A 23288-nucleotide genomic window follows, 5' to 3' on the forward strand; every position below is an offset into this window, starting at 1 on the left:
ATGAGGTTTTGAGTATTTATCTTTGTTTCTAATATAATTTGTCAGTTTATATGTTAATTTTTATTAATACCTGTGTTCAACCACCAATTTGTAAAATTCCTGAAACTCTAACAATCAGCTCTCATAAGCCAGTTGAAGCCAGCTCTCAGCACACCACTGGTTGAGTCACAATTATGAAAAGCCGGTCAAGTGAAAGGTAGAAATTGCTGTATCCTTTTACTCACACAATTCCCAGTGATAATATCCTTCCTCCCATCCCTGACTTGATTTGTTACAGGAGGGACAAATATTATATGGCCAGCCAAACAGAAGCTTTCCCCACCTTTGAACAGCTGCTCCTTTTGGGTTCACGCAACCTGACGATGGAGAAGGTGTTTTCTCGAAAGGATGGTGCAGAAGTGTCTAACCATCTGTTTGCAGGCTGAGCTCCTGTGGGGATGTAAGGCTATGGCAGCTGAAGCTAGAGAAGCTCTGATCTGAGAGACCCTTATTTGGAGTTTCTGCAGAACTTTACTACTCAGGATTTTAGTTTTAGAAGTCAGTTTTGGCAACAGAAAAAAAGAAAGTTCTGATGAGGGCAACAGAGGCCGAGAGGAAGCTGTTTCAGTGGTCTAGGGGAAAGGAGATGAGAGCCTGAACTTGGGTTATGCTGGTGGGAATAAAGAGGAGCTGATAAACTAGTTTGAGGTGAAACTGACATAATGTGGAGGTGAGGGCAAGGGGGAAGTCAGTTACAGGCACACCTCGTTTTATTGTGCCACACTCCCACCCTTTATTGCGCTTCGCAGATATTTTGCTTTTTACAAATTGAAGGTTGGCGGCAACCCTGCGTTGAGCAAGTCTATCAGTGCCACTTTTTCCAACAGCATGTTCTCACTTCATGTTTTTGTGTCACATTTTGCTAATTCTCACAGTATTTCAAAGCCTCCACCAGCAAGAAGATTATGACTCACTGAAGGCTCAGATGATGGTTGGCGTTTTTTGTCAATAAAGTATGTTTAAATTAAGGTGTGTACATTTTCTAGACATAATGCTATTGCATGCTTAATAGACCACAGTATAGTGTAAACATCACTTCTTTTTAATTGAGAAGGCTTTTTTTAAAAGTAATTTTTATTGGCGTATAGCTGATTTACAAGGTTGTGTTAGTTTCTGCTGTATAAACATAACTTTTATCATGTGACTCGCCCAGGCATACCTTGGAGGTTGGGTTCTGGATTACCATAATAAAGCAAACATTGCAATAAAGTGAGTCACATGCATTTTTTTGCTTTCCCAGTGCATAAAAAAGTTATGTTTATACTATACTATAGTCTAGCTGGCATGCAATAGCATAATGTCTAAAAAATAATGTACATTTCTTAATTTTAAAATACTTTGATTAGGGCTTCCCTGGTGGCACAGTGGTTGAGAATCTGCCTGCCAATGCAGGGGACACGGGTTCGAGCCCTGGTCTGGGAAGATCCCACATGCCGTGGAGCAACTGGGCCCGTGAGCCACAACTACTGAGCCTGCGCGTCTGGAGCCTGTGCTCCGCAACAGGAGAGGCCGCGATAGTGAGAGGCCCCCGCACCGCGGTGAAGAGTGGCCCCCGCTTGCCGCAACTAGAGAAAGCCCTTGCACAGAAACGAAGACCCAACACAGCCTAAATAAATAAATAATTAATTAATTAAAAAAAAATACTTTGATTAAAAAAATGCTAACCATCATCTGAGCCTTCAGTGAGTCGTAATTTTTTGCAAGAGTAACAAAAATCGCTGATCACAGATTACCATAACAAAGTTAATAATAATGCAAAAGTTTGAAATAAGACAAGAATTGCCGAAATGTGACATAGAGGCATGAAGTGAGCAGACGTTGTTGGAAAAATGGCACCAATAGACTTGCTTGATGCAGGGTTGCCACAAACCTTCAATTTGTAAAAAATGCAGTATCTGAGAAGCACAATAAAGTAAAGCACAGTAAAACAAGGTATGCCCGTACCAAGCTAAAAGTCCCAGGAACAGAGCTGGAGTACAGATGATGAATTCAGTATCACAAATGTTGAGTTTCAAATGTTCTGGGATATCCAGATAGAAATGTCCAGCTGGTAGTTGGATATATGGGTCTAAACTGAAAAGAGAGAAGGCTATGGGCCAGATTGGTGGATTTGGGGAGTCTTCAGTTGGTAGGTGGTGATTGACATGGATTAAGACTTCCCAGGGAGTGTGTGAAGAGTTAAGAATTAATGCTTATCAGGAAGACTAGATGGAGAAGTACGGTTTCAGGAAGGGGGGAGGGGAACCATGAAAATGCAGAGGGCATTGCATATTCAGAGAATAATTAGAAGTTGTGTATGGATGTGGCCTGTGATGGAGCTTGGGATGAAGGTAGAGAAAGGGAAGGGGAGGAGCAGAAAGACAAGACAGAGAAAGTACATGTGGGGACAGATTGTGCAAGGTTTTGATGCCTTCCCCTGGCAGTAGCAGTGCACAGGTGAAGCAACATGCCTTCCATTTTACTGTGCCCCCTCTGACTTTCAGGAAACTTCAGAATGGTTACCACAGCTCTGACCCCTTTCTAGGTTTCTTAACATAGATCACCATGCTAGGTATCACATAGACCTCCATCCTGGCCACTGTGAATTGCATGAAAGACCTGTGTGGTAGCCTGGCATTAGAATTTTGTGCAAAAGGGATGAGAATGAGAGGTTAAGCCATTGAGATTTTCTCTCTTGAAAACTGAATGTCAGAGTCAAGAATGCCTATTAGGACCAAAGAATAGACAAAGGCACATGTCAGGGAAGTCAGGGGTAAGCATAAGCCGTGAATAAACAGAAGTCATGAGTAAGCAGAAGTAATGAACATTCAGAAACTCTGAGTGAGCAAAAGTTATAAATCATACAGATGGCCAATAGATACATGAAAAGATGCTCAACATCGCTAATTATTAGAGAAATGCAAATCAAAACTACAATGAGGTATCACCTCACACCGGTCAGAATAGCCATCATTAAAAAGTCTAAAAATAATAAATGGAGAGAGTGTGGAGAAAAGGGAACACTCCTACACTGTTGGTGGGAATGAAAATTGGTGCAGCCACTATGGAGAACAGTATGGAGGTTCCTTAAAAAACTAAAAATAGAGTTACCATATGATCCAGCAATCCCACTCCTGGGCATATATCCAGAGAAAACTCTAATCCAAAAGAGACACATGCACCCCAATGCTCATAGCAGCAGTATTCACAATAGCCAAGACATGGAAACAACCTAAATGTCCATTGACAGATAAACGAATAAAGATGTTTTACATATATATATACGTATATATATATATATATATATATATATATATATATATATATATAAATGGACTACTGCTCAGTCATAAAAATAATGAAATATTTCAATTTGCGGCAACATGGATGGACCTAGAGAATATCATACTAAATGAAATAAGTCAGACAGAGAAAGACAAATATTACATGATATCCCTTATATGTGGAATCTAAAATATGATACAAATGAACTTATTTACAAAACAGAAACAGACTCATAGACATAGAAAACAAACTTAATGGTAACCAAAGGGGAAATGGGGTGGGGGGATGGAGGGATAAATTAGGAGTTTTGGATTAACAGGTACAAACTACTATATATAAAATAAAGAACAAGGTCCTACTGTATAGCACAGGGAACTATATTCAATAGCTTGTAATAAACCTAATGGAAAAGAACATGAAAAAGAATATATATGTGTGTACATGTGTATAACTGAATCACTTAGCTGTACACCACAAATTAACACAACATTGTAAATCAACTATACTTCAAAAAAGAAAAATGTTATGAATCAGTAGGAGTTATAAGTAAGTGAAAGTCACAGCATAGAGAGTAGAGGAAAGTCAGTTTAGAGCAAGAGCAGTAAGAACGTAGGCAGGAAGATTAGAAGAAAAGAAGGTCTACCAGATAACTATTACTAGAACAGCTGTGTATTCAGAACTATTTCAGGTCACAGACTGTGTTCAGGTCTCCATGAGGCCCAGTCTGGGTGGTGTGTATTCTGACATGTATATCTAATTCCCCATCGTTTAAGGTAAACCGAATGAGGCCTGGTATCTCTCATCTCCACTGTACTCTTTTCTCTCTGCTACTTTCTCCCGGACTTCTCAGCCTTCTTATCCCCCATTTGGCCCCAAATAGTGGTCTCAGCACATGAGTCTAAATGACCTTTCAATTCAGCTGCCCATAGCTAATTTTCTCTGTCTTTCTGTGTTCCAACTGCATATTTCTAGGAGAAGACTCTGACTAAGTTCATCTTTTTTAACCAGGTCACAAACATTACAGGGGCTGAGTTGGCTAGTTCTTTGGTTCATTTGGGGCATTAGAAATTGGAGCATTAACTCATCTAGGCAGGAACTGGAATACCTCTGGATGTCTTAGCTCCAGAACTGTTCAAATTCCATAGTGAATTCTCCATCACCACATGGCTTCCTCTATGATGAGCTCAGATACTCACAGGTTGGACTTTGAAGTGCCAGACTACTGGACACAGGGAGAAGATTCCCAAAGTAGAGCCCAGTAAAAGCCAGCCTGGGTGGCGTTGAGGTATAGTCCTGTAAAGCCAACCTTAAGAAGAGGGAGGAAGAAGTTGGAGGATGAGGTTTAAGGAGAGAACATTCAGGCTTTAAGGTCTTATCTGTTACTACTGTCACTCCCGGGGAGGCGTGAGGCAGGGATGTCCCAGAAAGTTCTGATAATTACAAAGAGAACTGCTGGCAAACTTTAAACTGGTAGGTGGTATAGATAGCACCTCTTCCTTTCCACTAATTTCCACTGCTTCTATCAACAAAAGTCTGACTGAATGTGATCTCAGCTCTTTCTCCTAACTCACTCCACATCAAAAAAAGGAACTATTGACAGCATTCTGTGTCATGCCTTTCTCTCCTCCAGAGGAGTTGAGCCACAGACCTGGAAATCCTAGTTTTGTCCTCCAACTCAAGCCAAGTAGGGTAGGCCTCTGCAACTTCTGATCCCTGAGGTCCTGCTTTCTCCCACTGACCCAGAATCTTCAGCCAGCCCACTCTAGGGGCTGTCTATACATCTTCCTGCATGAAGTAGAGCGAGGTCCAGAAAAGATAATTCATTTATTCCTTCATGCAGGAAAAATGCACCTGTTATGTGTCAAGCATGCTGTTAGGTAGTGAGGATACAACAGTGATCAAGACAGACTGGAACACCATTTTCAAGGAGCTTAAAGTCTAATGGGGAAGAGACTTCCCTGGTGGTCCAGTGGTAAAGAACCCACCTTCCAATGCAGGGGACGCGGGTTCGATCCCTGGTTGGGGAATTAAGATCCCACATGCTGCGGGGCAACTAAGCCCGCGCGCCACAATTACTGAGCTCGCACGCCTCAATGAGAGAGCCCATGTGCCACAAACTACAGAGCCCACATGCCCTGGAGCCCGTACGCCACAACTAGAGAGAAGCCTGCACACCGCAACTAGAGAGAAACCCAAGCAGACGGTGGGCTGTAATGAAAAGAACCCGCATGCCTCAACAAAGATCCTGTGTGCTGCAACTAAGACCCGATGCAGCCAAAAAAAATAAGGAAAATAAATACATAAAATAAATAAATATTAAAAAAAAAAAAGAAACTCATCACACTTGCCTGCTACATGTATTAAGAAAAAGTCTAATGGGGGAGACAAGCATTAAATAATTACAAGAGTGACAAATACATCTATTCTAGATCCAGCATTCAGTGGTACATGTAACAAAGTGGTCCAAGAGAGGTGGGCAGGGAAGAGGGAGGAGATGGGGGCTATGGTAGCTCTGCCACCCAATCCCCCAAAAGTTCTAGCTTAATACCAAGTGGATGCTTCACTGCATCCATCTTCTCAGCAGTTACAGCTCAAGGCGCAGCTTTCAAATATATACCCTTTTCAATGCCCATATCACGTAAATTCTCCTGTTACCCATTTGAGTTTGCCATCTGTTTCCTGCCAAAACCATGATTGATATAGGCCATTATGAAAATACTATTAACAGAAGTGAGCAGGGTTAAGGAAACAAAAAAATAAAGTTGGGGCATCCAGATTTAGCAACTGCAAGAAATCATCATCATTCCTAGGCCTGAGGGAGCAGGGGAAGGAAAACATGTAACCATAGCCTGGTGGAGAGCTGAAGCCATGGAAGAGAGGACACCCTTCAAAAACTGTCACATCAAGACCCAGCCAGTGTCAGAACTGTGGCAGGAAGGTAATAGGAGGAATAAATACTTCAATCTCAATCTGTGTGTATGTGTGTGTGTGTGTGTGTGTGTGTGTGTGTGTGTGTGTGTTCTCTCCTCCAATCTTCCATTGGCTAAACACAATCTAAAGCCAACCCCAACCAGCACTCAGGTGATCAACTCAAGAGAGAACATCCTTCTGGGGTCCAGGACCAAAAGGAAAAAAGGCTGATTTAGAGAGTCAAACAAAAAATAACCAGCTAATCACACCTCACTGTTAAGAACACTTTAAAAAGAGAGTAGATAGATTTTAAAATTTATTACATAAAGTATATGTTATTTTGGTAATATGAGTTTTTAAGGTAGGGCAGAGAGCCCCAATATACCACGGTGCATGAGCCTTCACAGTACAATTTGCCATGGGTTGCCAGAGGTCCAACCTGCCTGATCGGGCGACAGTGAGAACCTCAGAGCACAACCCATTGTGATGAATCATGGATTGTTTCTGAGGTTCTAGAATCCCAGACTGTGGCTCAGCACTGGGAGCTTCTGCTCACAGTTTTTTTCAGGCTCTTGGGCACCCCACACCAGGGTGCCCTCTCTCCCAAAATCCAGATGAAGAAGTTTCTTCTACTAGTGAGTCTGTATCTGCTTGGATCTGCCAGAGGTAAGTCCTCTTGTCTTGGCTCTGGGTGGACATGTAAGAGGCACCTTTAAGGCATTTCAGCCCTTGAAGAAGGAAGGCCAGTATCTTAGTTACCCAAACCAATCTAACTCAGAATTAGGAGTAGCTGAACAAGTTCAACTCTGAGAGCTACTGAACCTGTGGTGGGTTCCTCCTAGTTATGGCTTCACCATCAGAGACTAGCTTAGCACAGTCTCGTTCCTAATACTTTCAGCCACTTGACATTGTTATCTGATGCTCTGTGAAATGAGAAGATTGGTCTAGGGGTTCTGCAGAGGTCCAGTGAAGGTTTGCCCCCATGAACTGAGTGTAGGGGATCCTTGTGTAGTTAATGTAGAAGGAGAGACATGAGGAGATGGGAGTGTGGTATGCCTGGAAAGTCATCCGAGACCACAGCATGGCTCTGGGCCAGAGACCTTACAAGCCCCTCTTTCATTGGTCTATCCATCCAGTGGTCTGTATTTCCTCTTTCAGGACCCCCATTCAGGGTGGGCTCTGTTCCCTCCTTCCTCCTACAGGAGAAGTGAGAGGCTATGAGCTCTGAGCTGTCTGTTAAATGACAAAGTGTTTTCTGTAACGTCAGTTCTCAGAGATTTTGTCTTTTGCTTTCTTAGACTTTCAAAAGTTGCCTCAGAAACGTAGCTACATAGCTACCAGATGGTAGTATGTGCTAGCCACTTGGTGGGGCAGTGAGTCATAAACTATAAGCATGATGAAGAAATTAGTGTGCTTTTTCAAGCCTCCCTTCCATATCAGAAATTTCTTTATTAAAACTTCTGTTAACTTTTGAAGGATCAGTCAAGCAGATGATATTTCTGTAACAACTTTTAAAAATTAAAAATTCCTTAAAGCCTTAGTAAATCTTACCTTTCCTTTATCAACGTATTCTAATGCTAGCCTTTTGAAAGTTATTGATTGTAAGGTCTTCAAATCACTCAGAATACATACATACAGACACACACACACACACACACACAAATATATATATATATATATTTGCAGGATTCTTACAGAGCTAGAGTATTTTGGGGACTTAGGCCTCAAAGATCCTGTAATTCAGCTTTTGGTTAGGATTAATAACTTAGTCATTATAGTCTACTCACCACCCTTCTCTAGGTTACTCAGTCTAAATCAGTTACTCAGTCAAAGAGTAATAATTTTTAAAAAAAGTAATAATCAAATTGTCTGCTTGGTGCTACACTTAATAAAATGAAAGTTGTACTTAAGGATATTTGTCTGACAGCCACTAATAAGCTGGATTAAATGTAGAAGAGAGTGGTCAGAACAGAATGACCAGCTAAGAGTTTTGTAATTCCAAATGCAAGGTCAGGAGGAGGGAAAACTAAAATTAGCTGAGCACTTGAGCAACGGACTAGGCACTTCACAATTTATCTTATTGAATACTCATGACAACTCCGTAAAGTAGGTGTAAATGGTACATCACAAGGAATCTCAATTCAGGGATATAGAAGAAAAGATTGTTTTTATCTTAATAATTAACAGCAACTTGGCTTTGGGTCCCCAACTCACATGGATTGGGGTTGAGTGTGTGAAAGAACATGAACTTGCCAAGTAAAGGTGTCTTAATCCCTTCTGGTAATTTTTGTGGGTTCATTAGATATTTGTCATCTCTAGTTTAAAAGTTATCTTGTCCAAAGTTTAAAATCTTCCACCCTCAGTTTCAGCTAGAATTACTCAGCTACTGAAACAATTTGCTTTCTCTCCCTCTTGTAACTCCATTCTTACCTTTCACCCACAGGGGAACTGGAGGGAGGCTAGTGGTAGACTTCTGATTACATGAATGATGGGACATTGATTTCCTGATGTTGGCTCTGTCAGGGAGGCACAGGTGCTTTTGGTGCTGGGTGAGGGGGCCCCCATGTGCCCACTCAGGGTACACAGATCCACACAAATATTGTGGATCTTAAAATTCTTCCTTTCAATCACAGAGGTGGTCTCTGTGTTTCCTTAACAACCCTGTCCTTCATGGTCTCCCAGGTAATTGGTTTACTGCATCCAACATCTGCAGTATCTTCAGGTGCTTGACCTAGGCCCCCAGAAACCTAGGAACCCCACAACATTAGCCTTGCTCCATAGGAAAGAACTCTTTATCCTCTCTCACCTTTACCATCTCTCTTCTGTTATTTCTCCATCCCAGGAGCATCAGGTCAACCTGTTGAGCTTCCTGGCTCTATGGATCATCAAGCTTCAGTTCAGCAACATTCAGGTGACTACTTTTCACTTGCAAACCCTTCAGATGGTGAGGCTTTATATGAGACTTCTTCAGGCGAGAGCACTTTGAGTGAGCATGGTTCAAGTGAGCACACTGCGGTTGAACACGCTTCAGGTGAGCACGATGCAGTCAAACATGCTTCAAGTGAGCACGCTGCAGTCGAACAAGCTTCAAGTGAGCACGCTGCAGTCGAACAAGCTTCAAGTGAGCACGCTGCAGTCGAACAAGCTTCAAGTGAGCACGCTGCAGTTGAACACGCATCAAGTGAGCACGCTGCAGGTGAGCATGCTCCAGATGAGCACGCTTCCAGTGAACAACCTTCTGGTGAACAGCCTTCGGGTGAAAAGCCTTCTGGTGAACAGCCTACAGGTGAACAGCCTGCAGGTGAACAGGTTGCAAGTGAAGAGGTTGCAAGTGAGAAGCCTTCAGGTGAACAGCCTGCAGGTGAACAGGTCTCAGCTGAACAAGTCTCAGGTGAAAAATCACCAGGCGAACAGCCATCAGGTGAACAGCCTTCAGGCATCCCGCCTTCAAGCACAATTTCAGGTGAGCCACATTTGGATGGGTGCCCATCCTTGACTTCAGGTGGGAAGTAGGTAACACATACAGAAAACCAATTTTAAGGAGTTTAGAAGAAAGAATAGTTCATACACTTCACAAACAGCTCTCCCAAAGAGAGCTGTTTACATTTTACATCTCCTTACATTTCTTTACAATAATCCCAGGTGGCAAGATCCAGGTTTTGTGGGGCCCTTTGGAGGTTAAACCGTTCAGAGGGCCCTCTTTAAGAAAAACAAAACAAATATAAAAGTGCCAGCAGTCCCTCCAACTTCACTCTATGTAAGAAATTGTGAATACAGATGCCCACAGCTCCCCTGGAAGGGACTCATGGAAGACAACTTTGGTGAGCTTCATGCTAAATCTGCCTCTTAACAAACTATGTTAAAATGCTTTGCAAACCCTCTAAAGAGATGTCTAGCAGTGGAGCTGGTAGCTCTTGGTTTTTATGTTTGAACACGGTGTCAATGGAAATAATAAACAATCAATAATAATAATAGAAAAGAGCTTTATTTGAGCCAAAGTGAGGACTATAGCCTGGAAGCCAGCTTCCCAGATTACTCTGAGAAACTGCTCTGGAGGAGCAGAGTTTTCAGCACAGTTCTATATCTTGTCAGAACAAAGAACATTAAACAAGTCAGGGATACATTTCTTCAAGGTTTAAAAAAAAAAAAAAAAGACCAGCACATACATGTACAGTATGTACAGTATGGCCTTGGCACCTGGGAAGGGAGTTTTATCATCAGTGGAGTACTGGAACTGGCATCCCATGAAGAGGGATATTTAATCTTTATTTTTAACATGGACATTTTTTACTTCTGGTTAATGTGACCTTTTCTTTAATAATTAAAGCAGTTGTTCAATAGGCCATAAAGAGGCTGTTTTAGTTAGCATAAAATTCAAGTTAACTAATGTATAAGCCAGAATGACTTCTCCATACCTCACTCAATATGTGAACATTTCTTTCATCAATGGAAAGTAAAGCATGCTGATACTTTCGTCTGTTAGATCCAGAAATAAGTTCCCAGGACAACTGCAATTCTTTGGCTCTTACTCAAAAGGGGTTCTTCAAGGAAGGAAAGCAGGATCCAAGGTTTAATGTCTCAAGTTATTACCAGACATAGACACTTTATATCTCACCCCATTACATAAGTAGCAGTATTCCAAATTTTCAGACGAGAGAAGTTACATCATCCGGCTAGAAAGTAGCAAATCTTGGATTCAAACTTAAGTTTGACTCCAAAGCCCATATTCTTTCCACTTTATGCTTCCTTAATTAGGGAATTGGCAGTGGAGGTAGAGAGGCAATATGGAATCACTTCAAAGAGACTGCGCTTTGTGACAAACTGACCTGATTGAAGGTCACTTTGAGAATAGAGAATTGATGTAATGTTTGCAACATTACAGCATTCTAACACAGCTTATTAATCAGTCAGATTTCACTGCAAGTGTCTGTACCTTGTGGATAAGTGAGAGTATGATGGGGAGTAGGAAAGGGAGCCAGTCACATGAGGAGTTCTATTGCTCCTATTAAGTTAGACGCGGCAGAAAGGCATCTAGTGATAAATGTCCGGGAAGCCACTGGGTGATGAATTAGAATAAAAGTCAGTACTAGAGAGATAAATGTGGGATTCATCAACAATGAAAATCATAGATGAGGCAATAAGAATGAAGGCATTTCCTCTGGCACAGAAGAGAAAATATGGTCTTTCAGGCACAGAGCCCTCACATCCCCAACAAGAACCAGGAAATGAAATGTGTTGTATCCACCTACTTGTTGCCCATCATCCCTCTCCAGATGTGTGACTCAAGGCTACACAACCTGGATCCTAAGGTTATTTCATCAGGCTGATCTTAAATTTTCAGGCCCAGTATTAAATTGCCACACATGCTCTTATATGAATGACCAAGGAAAATGTCTTCGAGGAGAGGGAGTCTGCTCCACCCAGAATTCCCAGCAGTGCATGTTAAAGAAGATCTTTGAAGGTATGTGGGGACTTCATGAGCCAGTCTTTGCCAGAGAACACATCAACCAGCTTGAGTACTGATGGGGAGGAGATAGGGTGGCAGGGGCCTGAGGAGGGAACAAGCTGTGATTCCCCAGAAACTTGGAGATTCAGGAGAACCTTATCCTTTCAAGAATCAAGAGCAGAATTCCAGCTATTGATGGAGAGGCCCTTCCCAGCAGGCTTACGATGTCTTAAAAAGAGGCAGGGAGATTGGCTGTCTCTTCCTATTAAAGAAATGTGTGGGTTGCCCCTTGAGCCAATGAGACATTGACTGTAAGCTCAGGAATGTGTCTATCTTGTTCATGGCTATATATTCCTAGCACTTAGCACAATGTCCAGCCCATGGTAGGCATTTAGTAAATATTGAATAAATGAGTTAAGTAATAAACAGTTGTCCACCAGTCTGTGTTCACAGGTTGGCAGACATGTATGTGTGTCTTCCTACACCTCTCTACCCTTACACTCAGTCCTCATCCCCAAAATAAGGAAGGGATCTTGGTTACTTCCATCCCATGAATTTCCCTTGACTGCCTGACTTCCCTTGTGGTTTGTCTGGTCCTTCACTAGAGAGAGTGGGCAACTGATCGGGGTAAGGGCCCAGAAGAAGCAGATGGAAGGGAGGAAAGAAAGAATATACAAGTTGGAGGACTTGGTCGTGCCTACATAGGGACACTAGGAACCATGGATGAAAGCTAAGATTGGAGGAGGAAGCTTTCTGCTCATTACAGTCTGTCTCTACTTCTTTCAGGTGGAAAACTTCAATTCATCGTGCAGGGCTGTGAAAACATGTGCCCATCCATGAACCTCTTCTCACATGGAACCAGGATGCAAATTATATGCTGTCGGAATCAACCTTTCTGCAACAAGGTCTAGAAGCCTGTGCCCTTGCTTCCTGCTCTGACTCAGGCAGCAAAAATCCTCCATCACCCTACTGGACTCAATTTATATTTAGTTTCTTCCCCAGTCAACAACTAATCACATCTTCCTCTGCCTGAGTGTCAGACAGGAAGCTCAAATGTCTTTCCTCTCCTATCCATGCCCTGTTACACTTTCTTCTCTGGCCTCCAACTTCCCTATCCCCTTACCCCATCTCTCAACATTCTTTTCTTTTTCAATAAATTCCACATGATTAAAGAATATAGACTCCAGACAGAGTCTTTTCCCATCAACCAGGGGCAGGGTCACCCTGAGCTTCCTTCTGCTCCACACAGTAAAGGAGATCCATTTTTTTTTTGAATTTTATTTTATTTATTTTTTTATACAGCAGGTTCTTATTAGTCATCCATTTTATACACATCAGTGTATACATGTCAATCCCAATCGCCCAATTCATCCCACCACCACCACCCCCCCTGCCTCTTTCCCCCTTTGGTGTCCATATGTTTGTTCTCTACATCTGTGTCTCAATTTCTGCCCTGCAAACCAGTGCATCTGTACCATTTTTCTAAGTTCCACATATATGCGTTAATATATGATATTTGTTCTTCTCTTTCTGACTTACTCACTCTGTATGACAGTCTCTAGATCCATTCACATCTCAACAAATGACCCAATTTCATTCCTTTTTATGGCTGAGTAATATTGCATTGTATATATGTACCACATCTTCTTTAACAATTCGTCTGTCAATGGGCATTTAGGTTGCTTCCATGACCTGGCTATTATAAACAGTGCTGCAATGAACATTGGGGTGCATGTGTCTTTTTGAATTATGGTTTTCTCTGGGTATATGCCCACTAGTGGGATTGCTGGATCATAAGGTAATTCTATTTTCAGTTTTTTAAGGAACCTCCATACTGTTCTCCATAGTGGCTGTATCAATTTACATTCCCACCAACAGTGCAAGAGGGTTCCCTTTTCTCCACACCCTCTCCAGCATTTGCTGTTTGTAGATTTTCTGATGATGCCCATTCTAACAGGTGTGAGGTGATACCTCATTGCAGTTTCGATTTGCATTTCTCTAATAATTAGTGATGTTGAGCATCTTTTCATGTGCTTCTTGGCCATCTGTAAGTCTTCTTTGGAGAAATGTCTATTTACGTCTTCTGCCCATTTTTGGATTGGGTTGCTTGTTTTTTTAATATTGAGCTGCATGAGCTGTTTATATATTTTGGAGATTAATCCTTTGTCCGTTGATTCGTTTGCAAATATTTTCTCCCATTCTGACGGTTGTCTTTTCGTCTTGTTTATGGTTTCCTTTGCTGTGCAAAAGCTTTGAAGTTTCATTAGGTCCCATTTGTTTATTTTCGTTTTTATTTCCATTACTCTAGAAGGTGGATCAAAAAAGATCTTGCTGTGACTTATGTCAAAGAGTGTTCTTCCTATGTTTTCCTCTAAGAGTTTTATAGTGTCCAGTCTTACATTTAGGTCTCTAATCCATTTTGAGTTTATTTTTTTGTATGGTGTTATGGAGTGTTCTAATTTCATTCTTTTACATGTAGCTGTCCAGTTTTCCCAACACCACTTATTATAGAGACTTTTTCTCCATTGTATATCCTTGCCTCCTTTGTCATAGATTACTTGACTATAGGTGCGTGGGTTTATCTCTGGGGTTTCTAACTTGTTCCATTGATCTATGTTTCTGTTTTTGTGCCAGTACCATATTTTCTAGATTACTGTAGCTTCATAGTATAGTCTGAAGTCAGGGAGTCTGATTCCTCCAGCTCCGTTTTTTCCCCTCAAGACTGCTTTGGCTATTCGGGCTGTTTTGTGTCTCCATACAAATATTAAGATTTTTTGTTCTAGCTCCGTAAAAAATGCCATTGGTAATTTGATAGGGATTGCACTGAATCTGTAGATTGCTTTGGGTAGTATAGTCTTTTTCACAATACTGATTCTTCCAATCCAAGAACATGGTATATCTCTCCATCTGTTGGTATCATCTTTAATTTCTTTCATCAGTGTCTTATAGTTTTCTGCATACAGGTCTTTTGTCTCCTTAGGTAGGTTTATTCCTAGGTATTTTATTCTTTTTGTTGCAGTGGTAAATGGGAGTGTTTCCTTAATTTCTCTTTCAGATTTTTCATCATTAGTGTATAGGAATGCAAGAGATTTCTGTGTATTAATTTTGTATCCTGCAACTTTACCAAATTCATTCATTAGTTCTACTAGTTTTCTGGTGGCATCTTTAGGATTCTCTATGTACAGTATCATGTCATCTGCAAACACTGACAGTTTTACTTCTTCTTTTCCACTTTGTATTCCTTTTATTTCTTTTTCTTCTCTGATTGCCACAGCTAGGACTTACAAAACTATGTTGAATAATAGTGGTGAGAGTGGACATGCTTGTCTTGTTCCTGATCTTAGGGAAATGCTTTCAGTTTTTCACCATTGAGAATGATGTTTGCTGTGGGTTTGTCGTATATGGCCTTTATTATGTTGAGGTAGATACCCTCCATGCCCACTTTCTGGAGAGTTTTTATCATAAATGGGTGTTGAATTTTGTCAAAAGCTTTTTTCTGCATCTATTGAGATGATCATATGGTTTTTATTCTTCAATTTGTTAATATGGTGTATCACATTGATTGATTTGTGTATATTGAAGAATCCTTGCATCCCTGGGATAAATCCCACTTGATCGTGGTGTATGATCCTTTTAATGTGTTGTTGGATTCTGTTTGTTAGTATTTTGTTGAGGACTTTTGCATCTATATTCATCAGTGATATTGGTCCGTAGTTTTCTTTTTTTGTGATATCTTTGTCTGGTTTTGGTATCGGGGTGATGGTGGCCTCATAGAATGAGTTTGGGAGTGTTCCTTCCTCTGCAATTTTTTGGAGGAGTTTGAGAAGGATGGGTGTTAGCTCTTCTCTAAATATTTGATAGAATTCACCTGTGAAGCCATCTGGTCCTGGACTTTTGTTTGTTGGAAGGTTTTTAATCACAGTTTCAATTTCATTACTTGTGACTTGTCTGTTCATATTTTCTATTTCTTCCTGATTCAGTCTTGGAAGGTTATACCATTCTAAGAATTTATCCATTTCTTCCAGGTTGTCCATTTTATTGGCATAGAGTTGCTTATAGTAGTCTCTGAGGATGCTTTGTATTTCTGCGGTGTCTGTTGTAACTTCTCCTTTTTCATTTCTAATTTTATTGATTTGAGATCTCTCTCTCTTTTTCTTGATGAGTCTGGCTAACGGTTTATCAAGTTTGTTTATCTTCTCAGAGAACCAGCTTTTAGTTTTATTGATCTTTGATATTGTTTCCTTTATTTCTATTTCATTTATTTCTGCTTTAATCTTGTTGATTTCTTTCCTTCTGCAAACTTTGGGTTTTGTTTGTTCTTCTTTCTCTAGTTCCTTTCGGTGTAAGGTCAGATTGTTTATTTGAGATTTTTCTTGTTTCTTGAGGTAGGCTTGTATAGCTATAAACTTCTCTCTTAGAACTGCTTTTGCTGCATCCCATAGGTGTTGAATCATCGTGTTTTCATAGTCATTTGTCTCTAGGTATTTTTTGATTTCCTCTTTGATTTCTTCAGTGATCTCTTGGTAATCTAGTAACGTATTGTTTAGCCTCCATGTATTTGTGTTGTTAACGGTTTTTTCCCTGCAATTGATTTCTAATCTCATAGCGATGTGGTCAGAAAAGATGCTTGATATGATTTCAATCTTCTTAAATTTACTGAGGCTTGATTTGTGACCCAAGATGTGATCTATCCTGGAGAATGTTTCGTGCACACTTGAGAAGAAAGTGTAATCTGCAGTTTTCAGATGGAATGTCCTATAAATATCAATTAAATCTATCTGGTCTATTGTGTCATTTAAAGCTTCTGTTTCCTTATTTATTTTCATTTTGGATGATCTGTCCATTGGTGTAAGTGAGGTGTTAAAGTCCCCCACTATTATTGTGTTACTGTCGATTTCCTCTTTTAGAGCTGTTAGCAGTTGCCTTATGTATTGAGGTGCTCCTATGTTGGGTGCATATATATTTATAATTGTTATATCTTCTTCTTGGATTGACCCCTTGATCATTATGTATTGTCCTTCCTTGTCTCTTGTAACATTCTTTATTTTAAAGTCTATTTTATCTGATATGGGTATTGCTATTCCAGCTTTCTTTGATTTCCATGGAATATCTTTTTCCATCCCCTCACTTTCAGTCTGTATGTGTCCCTAGGTCTGAAGTGGGTCTCTTGTAGACAGCATATATACGGGTCTTGTTTTTGTATCCATTCAGCGAGCCTGTGTCTTTTGGTTGGAGCAATTAGTCCATTCACGTTTAAGGTAATTATTGATATGTATGTTCCTATTACCATTTTCTTAATTGTTTTGGGTTTGTTTTTGAAGGTCCTTTTCTTCTCTTGTGTTTCGCACTTAGAGAAGTTCCATTAGCATTTGTTGTAGAGCTGGTTTGGTGGTGCTGAATTCTCTTAGCTTTTGCTTGTCTGCGAAGCTTTTGATTTCTGCATCAAATCTGAATGAGATCCTTGCTGGGTAGAGTAATCTTGGCTGTAGGTTCTTCCCTTTCATCACTTTAAGTATATTATGCCACTCCCTTCTGGCTTGTAGAGTTTCTGCTGAGAAATCAGCTGTTAACCTTATGGGAGTTCCCTTGTATGTTGTCATTTTTCCCTTGCTGCTTTCAATAATTTTTCTTTGTCTTTAATTTTTGCCGATTTGATTACTATGTGTCTTGGCGTGCTTCATCTTGGGTTTATCCTGTATGGGACTCTCTGTGCTTCCTGGACTTGGGTGGCTATATCCTTTCCCATGTTAGGGAAGTTTTTGACTATAATCTCTTAAAATATTTTCTCATGTCCTTTCTCTCTTCTCCTTCTGGGACCCCTATAATGCAAATGTTGTTGCGTTTCGTGTTGTCCCAGAGGTCTATTAGGCTGTCTCCTTTCTTTTCATTGTTTTTTCTTTATTCTGTTCTGCAGCAGTGAATTCCACTATTCTGTCTTCCAGGTCATTTACCCATTGTTCTGCCTCAGTTATTCTGCTATTGATTCCTTCTAGTGTAGTTTTCATTTCAGTTATTGTATTGTTCATCTCTGTTTGTTCTTTAATTCTTCTAGGTCTTTGTTAAACATTTCTTGCATCTTCTCGATCTTTGCCGCCATTCTTTTTCCGAGGTCCTGGATCATCTTCACTATCATTACTCTGAATTATTTTTCTGGAAGGTTGTCTATCTCCACTTCATTTAGTTGTTTTTCTGGGGTTTTATCATGTTCCTTCATCTGGTACATAGCCCTCTGCCTTTTCATCTTGTCTATCTTGTTGTGAATGTGGTTTTTGTTCCATAGGCTGCAGGATTGTAGTTCTTCTTGCTTCTGCTGTCTGCCCTCTGGTGAATGAGGCTATCAAATGGATGCATTTTTAAACAATTCCATATTCCTCAAAGTAAAGGGGTTCCCCAGGGCAGGGACCATGAAGAGGAATGCAAAGTAGGTGTTAAGCTTTTAGGAGCTTAAAACAATATTGCAGATCCTTCTCTCTGACCCCACCTTTTCCATCCCTGTAGAAACCATACCCACTTCTACTTATCACGGTGTTCAAAACTCACCCCTTCTTTGGCTCTTGAGAGTTTTCAGTGAAGTGTCTACTCTTAACATAATTATAACAATAAAATGACTCCTTTTAATTTATTTGCTTCATAAACAGAACAAGTCATAATTATCATAAAAGTCTTTTTCTCACACACAGTGTTATTGGTTCATCTCAGCATAGAGGGGCAGGTGGAAATAGTATAATAGTCCCTCTCACTTTGTATTAGTGTTATGTTCTTCAAAGTGTTTTCACATCTGATCCGCAGAAAAGAGCCCAGAAAGGTAGTCAGGAAAGATAACATCATCCTTAGTTTATAAGTAAGAAAGTCTGACATAGAAATGTTTTATTTATTCATACTCCATGTTGTTCCAAACTTGCCATGTTTACAGAACAACAGTGAGTAAGGGCCAGATTTCAAAACCAAATCTGGGGGCTTCCCTGGTGGCACAGTGGTTAAGAATCTGCCTGCCAATGCAGGGGACATGGGTTTAAGCCCTGATCCGGGAAGATCCCACATGCCACGGAGCAACTAAGCCCACGCACCACAACTACTGAGGCTGTGCTCAAGAACCCGTGAGCCACAACTACTGAGCCTGTGTGCCACAACTACTGAAGCCCACATGCCTATAGCCTGTACTCCACCAAGAGACGTCACTGCAATGAGAAGCCTGCGCACCGCAATGAAGAGTAGTCCCCACTCACTGCAACCAGAGGAAAGCCTGCGAGCAGCAACAAAGACCCAATGCAGCCAAAAATAAGATAAATAAAATAAAATAAATTTATTTTTAAAAATCTGCTAAGTCTTCTAGATACAGAAAATTATTTCTGGTAATAGTTCTCTTCCTGATATATACCCCCTTTTTAAATTCTTTTAGGCAGTTAAGGAGGAGGTAGAAAGCTTTTCCTGATTCTGCTTGGTTTTGAATGCCTTTAGCTCAAAATAATCCACAGGACAAAGTGGCACATTTTGGCACATTTCTGCTCCCTTTTAACTTCTAAAAAGTAAAACATTTAAACTAGATTCCTTACTTCCCTAACATCTTTTATCTTTAAACAGTGCTAAAATTCTATCGTTAACATTCCTTCCCAATGTCACATATGAAGAATAAAATACCCATGAAAGACATAGTCCTTCTGTAGATGGTGTCTGAGATGTTAAGGGAGAGTGATGTTATTTATGGGGATAACCTTGACCAGACTGTAATTCATAAAAAGTGAATCATTCCCAAACTGTGATATCTTAAATATTGTTTGTAACAAGTTACCTATAACACATCCCTATGACTGATTACAACACAACCAATTTGTCACTGCTCTGTAGCTGAAAATCACTGGATTACAAAAAGTTGACCTTTTCAATGGATTTTCTAAAGGGTTTGTGCAAATCTTACATTTTAAAGGAAGATTCCTCTGTGTGTTATAAAACGTCATCATAATTTGTCTTCAAAAAAACAAAAAAAAAATCTGCATGATCTCAATCTGAGCTGTTTCCACCACACTATGAATATTAGCCAAAACGGTTCTTTCAAGACCAAAATCAAACCTCTGTCCTATACAAGCCCATTTCCTATCAGCTGTTGCTCTTCACACCTCTGTTTAAAAGCCCCTGAAGAAAATAAATAGATAAAAGCCCTTGAAATCAACTGGGTAGTCTTAACGGTGCCTTTTGCAGAGCAAAAGTCTTTAATTGTGATAAAATCCAATTTATCAATGTTTTTGCTCTGGTTTTTTTTTTTTTTTTTTTTAAAGAGCACCAGATTCTTTTTTTTTTTTTTTAATTTATTTATTTTTGGCTGTGTTGGGTCTTCGTTTCTGTGCGAGGGCTTTCTCTAGTTGTGGCAAGCGGGGGCCACCCTTCATCGCGGTGCGTGGGCCTCTCACTATCGCGGCCTCTCTTGTTGCGGAGCACAGGTTCCAGACGCGCAGGCTCAGTAGTTGTGGCTCACGGGCCCAGTTGCTCTGCGGCATGTGGGATCTTCCCAGACCAGGGCCCGAACCCGTGTCCCCTGCATTGGCAGGCAGATTCTCAACCATTGCGCCACCAGGTAAGCCCTTTGCTCTGGTTTTTAATCAAAGTTTTTTTTTTTATGATTTATAGGAGAGATTTATTTGAAGAAATATTACCACATATAAAAACTACGTCATCTTAATTTCCACTCATACAGCAGTAAATTTGATATAATGCATAATTAAGAGATTTTAAAATCCAGAATGGACAAAGTACTGCACAGTTTGACCACAAAGTCAAATTAGTTGATAAGCAAACCTCCCAGAACAGCTTCATGTCAGCCGAGGCCGCAAACATCGTGTATAACACACCTGAATGGACAGATTGTATGTTAAAAAGGTAGCAACATCAGTGCACGTTGGGGATCCCTGGTGCCAGAAACAAAAGAAGAAAAATAAAATCCTACTAACATTGTAGACACTTTTTTTGAGGGAGGGGGATAAATATTAACTAAATATATTAAATACAGCTAAATCTATTAGCATTATATGTTGAGGAAATAAATTCAAGTATGTTGTTACAATTTAAGGGTAGGGAAGTTCTGGCTTCCAATAATGGTGGATTTGTTTGGTTGAACTAACCTTCCTTCAGATAACAATGATAAACTCTGGATAAAAAATTTAAAAACTATTGGAAAGTTCCTCAAAAGGAACTGGAGAGAAGTCACCTCTAAAAAGACCAGGACAGGGTGAAATTGACGGTTCCGTGGCTTTATGCCTCAGGGGACTTCTCAATTCACATATCATAGGGTGGCAAAAATCCACAGTTTACTGGTTCGAGGGTTCAAAGAACATAGGTTGGGGCTAGCAGAGCAGCTGTAAAATTAGGGGGAAATCCTGGAAAGAAGGGAACCACAGAGGGGATAAACTCCAAACCTTGAGCATAAACTGTGACCAAATTCTTGGCTGACACTGACTCCAGAAGCTCAACAGCAATAGCACATGGAAGCAGAAAGAACTGAGCAGAGATTTTAGCTGTTGTCTACCTCAAAGAAGACCGAGTTTGGAGTTCGAGTCAACCCAAGTTAACTACCTACTAGAACAAAAGTCAATATTCTTCAGAGGAACATACAGAGTCCAGAATCTCTGAAATGCATCATTCACTATATCCACTATATAATAAAAATTATTAGACATAGAAAATAACAGGAAAATGTAACCCACAGCCAATAAAATTAAAAAAAAAAAAAAAAGATATTGGCCCCAAGATGAACCAGACATTGAAATTAGTGAACAAAAGCAATAAACAACTATTTGAGGTATGTTCAAGAACCTAAAGGAGACAATTAAGAGGTACAAACTTCCACTGACAAAGAAGTCATGGGGATGTAATGTACAGCATAGGAAATATAGTAAACAATACTCTAATAACTTTGTATGGTGATGGATGTTAACTAGACTTATTGTGGTGACCATTCTGTAATGTATAAAAATATCAAATCACTATGTTGTACACCTGAAACTAATAGAATACAGCAAGTCAATTATACTTAAAGATAAATTAATTAAAAATTTTAAAATAAATAAATTAATTAATTAAAGGGGGGGAAAAGAACCTAAAGGAAAGTAGAGTCATACGAATAAACAGACAGGGAATCTCAACATAGAAACTGAAACTATTCAAAAGAACCAAATGGAAATTTTAGAACTGAAAAGTTCAATAACTGAAAAAAAAATCACTACATGTCTTTAACAGCATATTGGAGACCACATAAAGCCAGCATATTTGAAGAGAGATCAATAGAAATTACCCAATCCCAAACAGAGAAAAAAATACTAAGAAAATTAACAAAACCTCAATGACATATGAGACAATATCAATCAATATAAGACATAAATAACTGGAGTCCCAGAATGGGAGACAAATAATGAGACAGAAGAAGCATTTAAAGAAATAATGGCCAAAATTTTCCCAAACTGGGTGAAAAACATAAACTTACACATCTAAGAAGCTCAGTGAACTGAAGGTAGAATAAATATAAAGAAGAACAGGCATAACATAGTCAAATTATCTTCAGTCTAAAGGATAATGATACCAGATGAAACTTTGATCTAAAGAAGAAATGTAGAGAACCAGACATAGTAAATATGTAGGAATATTTAAGACATACATACTATTTCTTTTCCCAATTTTAAGAGCCATGCTTGAGTAAAGCTAAAATTATTTTTAATGTAAATAGATCTAATATATCTGACAATAGCAGCACAAAAAACAGAGGAAGTAACTGGAACAATGCTTTTCAAAAGTTCTTATTTTTAAGTGAAGTAGTTCAATATTAATGTTAATTCAACGGTGATAAAATATAGTAATCCTTAGAGAAAAATCATTTTAAAAATATAGAAACGTACAGCTAAAAAGCCAATAGAAAATTAAAATGGAATATTTAAGATATTTGATTAACTCAGATAAAGGCAGAAAAGGAAGAACAAAAGAACAACAATTGGTTGGGTCAAATTGAAAAATGGTAGACAAACAAAGAAGTATCGAATTGTAAATAAAAATCCAAACATCAATAATCGAGAAGGACACATCATCACTACAGTGGTCTTCCTATCAAAAGGAAATTAGGTATGTATAACTGGATCACTGTGCTGTACACCTAAAACTTACACAATATTGTAAAGCAACTATACTTCAATAAAAAATTTTAGACTCCCTCTTTCAAGAACACTGGAATCACAGCTAACTGCTGAACAATCATCGACAGAAAGACACTGGAACTCACCAAAAAAGATATCCCACATGCAAAGACAAACAAGAAGCTACAGTGAGATGGTAGGAGGGGCACTATCACAATAAAATCAAATCCTATAACTGCTGGGTGCGTGACTCACACACTGGAGAACACTTATACCACAGAGGTCCACCAACTGGAGTGAAGGTTCTGAGCCACATGCCAGGCTTCCCAACCTGGGGGTCTGGCAATGGGAGGAGGAATTCCTAGAGAATCAGACTTTGAAGGCTAGAGGGATTTGATTGCAGGACTTTGGCAGGACTGGGGGAAACAGAGACTCCACTCTTGGAGGGCTCACACAAAGTAGTGTGTACATCGGGACCCAGGGGAAGGAGCAGTGACCCCATAGGAGACTGAGCCAGA

General features: G+C 39.8%; 1 protein-coding gene across 4 annotated transcripts; it reads left to right on the forward strand.

Moving 5' to 3' along the window:
* The first annotated feature begins 6827 nt into the window (after window positions 1-6827).
* On the forward strand, window positions 6828-12570 carry LOC133099160 (acrosomal protein SP-10-like). Of its 4 annotated transcripts, XM_061202643.1 has the most exons (6): window positions 6828-6879; window positions 9056-9244; window positions 9350-9522; window positions 9553-9634; window positions 11555-11674; window positions 12446-12570. In XM_061202643.1, the coding sequence occupies exons 1-6, from the start codon at window positions 6828-6830 to the stop codon at window positions 12568-12570; spliced, it is 741 nt and encodes a 246-aa protein (XP_061058626.1). The 4 variants fall into 4 exon arrangements, with proteins under 4 accessions (XP_061058626.1, XP_061058625.1, XP_061058627.1 ...); XM_061202642.1 differs by having other exon boundaries at window positions 9350-9676; XM_061202644.1 differs by having other exon boundaries at window positions 9056-9124; window positions 9410-9676.
* The last annotated feature ends 10718 nt before the right edge of the window (window positions 12571-23288 follow it).

The sequence above is a fragment of the Eubalaena glacialis genome, chromosome 10, assembly GCF_028564815.1.
Source record: "Eubalaena glacialis isolate mEubGla1 chromosome 10, mEubGla1.1.hap2.+ XY, whole genome shotgun sequence".
In the NCBI taxonomy this organism is placed as follows: Eukaryota; Metazoa; Chordata; class Mammalia; order Artiodactyla; family Balaenidae; genus Eubalaena; species Eubalaena glacialis.